Source organism: Otolemur garnettii, unplaced genomic scaffold, assembly GCF_000181295.1.
Source record: "Otolemur garnettii isolate 467f Iridium unplaced genomic scaffold, OtoGar3 scaffold00060, whole genome shotgun sequence".
In the NCBI taxonomy this organism is placed as follows: Eukaryota; Metazoa; Chordata; class Mammalia; order Primates; family Galagidae; genus Otolemur; species Otolemur garnettii.
This window is the reverse complement of record NW_003852455.1, coordinates 4,736,591-4,742,512: the sequence shown is the minus strand read 5'-3', so window position 1 is coordinate 4,742,512 and position 5,922 is coordinate 4,736,591. Positions and strand designations below refer to the sequence as shown.

The following is a 5,922-nucleotide window of genomic DNA, read 5'->3' as shown; positions in this document are numbered from 1 at the left end:
AAAAAAAAAAAAAGATATACATTTTAAGTTAAAAGGTTCTGAAATGATAGATAGATAGATAGATGTAGCAGATAAACAGATACCGATCAATAGATGGAGTATTGTATATGTTAATAAATGCATAGACAGCATCAGGACAAATACCAAGAATGTGGCCCGCTGGCAAGGTTGAGGAGAGGGAAAGAAAATTGCTTTTGACCGTGTTAATGATGTTTCCAGCCACAGAATATCAGAACCACACCCGTTGTTGAACAAAGTTGGATTTAATGACTTGTAGCAGGGAAGAAAAATACCATCATCACAGAACCAGGGTGTCTTCATAAGAGGATGTAGGGAAAGACTTAGGACATTTGAGTGTGTTAAGAGATTTTAGAGAGGACTCAAAGATATCTGCATTTCTCCCAAGTTGAATGTTCTAAGGAAGTGGATATAATTCTCATCTACGAGGTGGGAAGAACAGAGGAAGGTTAAAGCTGTGTTTGGTAAAGAAACGGTGGCTACTTACCTAACACAGGGCAGAGACATATTCGGTCAATGTGTAGTTTAGATCATGGATTTATTGTGTGTGTCTGTTTTCAGATATGATTACAAAGTGGTCTTATTTGACCCAACTCCTCATAGCATAGTGGTCTTGGCTGATGGCCTTTTCTGTCAAAATGTCTATATTCAACAGAAAGACTTCAGGGTTTACTGGGAGCACCAAGCCAGTTCCTGCGCTGTCAGAGACCGTTTTGCTCTTTATAAATCATATACCCTTTTTATAATTTTGTACCATGAACGTATCTATTTGAAATCATTTTTAGGAGAACTTAAGGACTAAAGGGGACCTTAAAGGTCACTGCATCCTAGAACTAACACCCCCACACCATGCTTCCCACTCCTACGCCAAGAGGGTTTTCTTGCCACCCCCTGCCCTCACTTCAAGCTCTACTGCGGCATCCGCCTGAGTATCCCCACTATGGCTATGGTACTAACTTGTCAGGCAGCTCATTCCATAGTCAAATAGCTCTTAATATTTTTTGTTCAGAAGAAAAAGAGAACAATGCATTTGGTTATAATGTCTTCATTGTTTTCCCTCCAGCGTTTTTGACCTCTTCAAACGTATCTTCCTCTGTCGTAACTAGTGGAACAAAATAATGAGCCTTTCAATTTTATGTAAAATATTCCTATTAATACCCTCCCTCCCAACTGCTATTGTCATTTTTGTTCCAGTGTTCCAGCAGAGTTTTGCATTTTTTGGTATTACATTTGCAGAGATCCTTATCTGTGACTGCCAACAAAACCATTTGCGTTTATACTCAATTACATGTAATTAGTCTTTGTTCATGAACAAAAGAACAGGTGTCTTTATCAATTCTATGCAAGATACTATGGTAAGGTTGGTTGGACCTAATGATGTCTAGTGAACCAAGCAACATGCTTCTGACAGATGCTCATAGTAACAAGATTTTTTTTTCAAACAATTAACTGCTTTTACTCCAACCCACACAAAGTAAAGAAAGAAAAGCATTTTAACAACTTAAAGCCTTTTCCATAAGAAATGAGTAGACTCTAAATTACCTATCTGAGATTTTCCCCCAACCTCTACTTTGTGAAAAAGTATATATAAAATAATTTAGTTTCCCTTGAATGTTTTTATTAAAATATGGGAGAGGAGGGTCAGAGGAAAGTACATTAGTTGCAAAATGGATCAAATCTGAGTAAAGACTATAGCTCAGTAAATAGGATTGTACCAGTGTTAATTTTCTGGGTTTGATAATCATACTATTATTATGTAAAATGATATCATTAGAGGAAGCTGGGTGAAGAGTATAAAGGAGCTTGCCATATTAGCTTGTAGTTTTTCTGGAGTCTAAAGTGATTTCAAAAGAGAAAGTTAAAAAAAAAATGTAGGCAGGTAGAAGTATTTTCACCAATGACTGAGAAAAACTTCTGCACATATCCACAAGGGGACTTTCACACATTTGTTCATTCGATTTGTAGTGAGTGGTTAGTATGTATTAGAGACCACTCTAGGTTCTAAAGATCAAAACAAAATCTCTTAACATGTGAAATTTACATTCTCCTGGGGAAGAATAGCAAAAATAAACAGCAACAATACTTATGTCAGATGGTCATGGGAGCTCTAAATAAAAATTAAGTGCAGTATCAGAACAGAAGTACCTGTACACTTTTACATCTTAAAATAGAATTAATAATTATTCACCAAAAGGAGAATGGATATTTTGGAATATTTTAAAAAAAGTGAGTGAAATAAAGCAAGTATATTACCATATACAGACCTCACAACAATACTACTGGGGGTTAAAGTATATAAAAAATCTATCTGATGGTGTTCTCGCTTACTAAATGTTTAAAAATATGCAAAATTTATGAATGCATAAATATAGAAAACAATTTTTAGTTACATGGAAACAGGAAACGCCAAACTCAGGACAGTTTTATGTCTGGTAATGAAAGAAAGCAGGATTCCATCAGGGAGATCACACAAAGAGCTCAAATGTGCTGATAGTCTTAACTGTTAAACTGATGTGGGATCCAGATGAATTCATATTACTCTTTATATTTCATACATCTAAACCATTTCATGAACAATTAATTAAAAAGTGAGTAAGTAGCTTATCTTAATAAAAAAAACTAGGTAGTTTAAATTTATGAGTTCAGATAGTTGTGTTTTTTTTTTTTTTGCGGGGGGGCGGGGACAGAACCTCAAGCTATCACTCTGAGTCGTCAAGCGCTGTGATGCACAGCTCACAATAATCTCCGACTCCTGGGCTTAAGCAATTCTCTTGCCTCAGCCTCCCAAGTAGCTGGGACTACAGGCACCCACCACAACACCTGGGGCTATTTTTTGGTTATAGTTGTCATTGTTGTTTGGCAGGCCCAGGCTGGATTCAAACCTGCCAGCTCTGGTGTATGTGGCTGGCACCTTAGCCACTTGAGCTACAGGTGCCGAGCCAAGTTCACACAGTTTCTAAAAGGACATATTTGACAGACTACATCACTCTTGGGTATGCGTGTGTGCATGTGCATGTGCATGTGCGTGTGTGTGTGTGAATGTAGTATGTCCAATGCCATTATTCTGACATATACATTAACATACATAAGTACATGTGTATAAATGTATTTACAGATATGTGGGTATAGATTTACACTAGGAGTTGACCAACATTAGCAGAGCAAACAATTTTCATTATTTCAAGGATCTGTGTTAATTTGACCCCACACTTGCACTCTCGCCCTTCTACCCTCGCCCCATGATAAATGTCATGCATTTTCAGAACATGGCTGGGTTAAAGTATCATTTTGTAGAACTGTGTGTGGCTATTTGGCTACTTGAGGATTGAATCTATCTTTATCAATTTATAACTTTTCAATCTTTCTTTGACATCGGATGAATGGTGCTGACAGAGAAATGCTGATACCATCATCACGTCCAGGCACCTCATTTCATAGACAAAGAAACTGTGATGTAGAAATACCTCAGAGTTAGCAGACGTGAGTGACACAACTAAGCGATTCTCTGGTTCTTTTCATCTGTACTCAGCCTCACCTATATCTACATTCAAGTACAGATGCAATAATAAAAATCCTACATTGTTTTGTACTGAGCTGAAAACTTGAATCATGGAAAGAACGCTTTTAAGCAAACACAAACCAACAATGAAAACTACAATAAACCAATCAGCTCCTTTGTCAAAAACTGAGACCAAGAAAACAGGGATGAAATTCTTCATAATCAGATCTTTTTTTTTGCAAATCTTATTTTCTAATGTGTAGTATTAAGTAAGAAAGAATAATTTAGAAGGGGTGAATAAGATCACTTTCACATATTAGGGATTTTGGATTTTTCTTCGAATCCTTCTTATCAATTTAAAAGATTAATAAGGTACCAGTCTTCTTAGACGACATAATACATTTTGGTATAATGTCAGTCTGATGACAAAATCACATCCATCAGAACACATATTTAATAAGCTTGTACTGTGTATCCAACACTAAAGGTCTAGCAGTGAATTCGGACAACCTTAGGGAACAATATGCATTCTACTTGGTTTTAGAATAACGCGAATTTGCCCTGAGGCAAAGATACGTAGAAGTTGAAAGATACTGAGATAGCTTTTTGCCTCTGAAGCTTGTATGTGAAATGTTTTCTACAATGCAAATGCACTCTCTCATACCTTGATGATTGTATTTAGTTACTGAACTCATCACCTCAAAATCAAATTGTATCAAAACTAGGAACATTGTTATTAATCTTTTAATACTTGGCACTTTTATTTCAGAAATATTATTATTATTTTGTGTGTGTGCGTGTGTGTGAGAGACACAGTCTCAAGCTATCACCCTGGGTGTCACGGCTCACAGCAACCTCAAACTCTTGGGTTTAAGAGATTCCCTTGCCTCAGCCTCCCAAGTAGCTGGGACTATAGGTACCCACCACAACGCCCGGTTATTTTTGTTGTTGTTGCAGTTGTCATTGTTGGTTTAGCTGGCCCGGGCCAGGTTCAAACCCACAAGCCCCGGTGTATGTGGCCAGTGCCCTATCCACTGAGCTATGGTCCCTGCCTCAAAAAAATTATTTTTAAAATTTTGTTTCAGCTCTATCAGCCTTCATTTATGTTATTACTATAAGTACTATAAAACATAATCATCATTCAAAATATTTTTCTTTCAAAATCAGTAATTTCATCCTTAATTAAAAACAAAACAACATATAATATAGATGTGTATGTATGCAATGTTGACCTTTAGAAGTAATTTTTTGTCTGGCAGGAATTATGGTCTGAGAACGTTATAACCTATTCATTATTTGATTCCAAGATTTAAATCCCATTTTGTGCTGAAAGATCTACATCATTCCCATGAGTGCTTATCATCATCCTGGGAGGAGATCCTCGTCTACTGATCAATTGGTGAACTCCTTCAAACCTCTTACCTACCCTCTCTTTTAGTACATGACCTTTCTCGCAGTATTCAGCAAATACTGCATCTTTGCTGTAGGGAATCATAGAAAGAAGGATAAAAGAAAAGACACTAATTTACTAAGAGTTCAAAGGTCAAAAGACAGTCTGGCCATGCTTCAACTATAAGACACACTAAGCCAAACATTTGATTTGTAATCAGATTACAAGAAATTAATGTTTCTTACTATAGTCACTGTTTTCGTCCTTGGTCCCATCAATGGTACCATCTGGGTGCATCTGCAGGAAATATCCCTGCTGGCTAAATAACCTTGTCACGATTCCTTTTAGCTGGGGTTCTGCAAAACAAAAGGAAAGAATTATTCAAATTTTTATTGTTTATAAATATGCACATTCTGTAAGTAAATGCATAAATGCCAAAGGCTTAAATACTGAATTAAGGACTTGGGAGTGCGGTATTCCAGCGACACATCTGTACTTAGATTTTTCCTTCTAGAGGGAGAGCCTAAACACTTTGCAATAGTAAACCAAATGTAAATAAGCAAAAGCTACTTTTGATGAAGAAAATACAGAGCTGTGCATCTAGTAGATGTCACCAAGTTTGTCACCAAGGCCAAAAAGCTACTGTAATTCCCAAGAGTCTCACAGTCATAATCAGGTCCTTAAATATTTCTATTTCTGCTGGATGTCAGCTATCCATCTCCAAATTTTAAAATTCAGATCCAAAGCCGGGCGGGGTGGCTCACGCCTGTCATCCTAGCAATGTGGGAGGCCAAGGCGGGTGGATTGCCTGAGATCACAGGTTCAAGACCAGCCTGAGCAGGAGCAAGACTCTGTCTCTGAAAACAGCTGGGTGCTGTGGCAGGTGCCTGTATTCCCAGCTATTTGGGAGGCTGAGACAAGTAAATCACTTGAGCCCAAGAGTTTGAGGTTGCTGTGAACTATGACGCTGCAGAACTCTATGGAACGCTGCAGACTCTGTCTCATTAAAAAAAAA

At 37.4% G+C, this 5,922-nt stretch overlaps 1 protein-coding gene across 3 annotated transcripts in view; it reads right to left on the bottom strand.

Annotated features, from left to right (window-relative positions):
- The window catches only part of FGF12 (fibroblast growth factor 12), a 530,610-nt gene that overhangs the window by 185,027 nt on the left and 339,661 nt on the right, over positions 1–5,922 (bottom strand). For all 3 annotated transcript variants that reach the window (XM_012806903.1, XM_012806902.1, XM_003792698.2), the window contains one exon: positions 5,153–5,263. In XM_012806903.1, the coding sequence (XP_012662357.1) occupies positions 5,153–5,263 (111 nt within the window). The remainder of the gene's footprint in view (positions 1–5,152; positions 5,264–5,922) is intronic.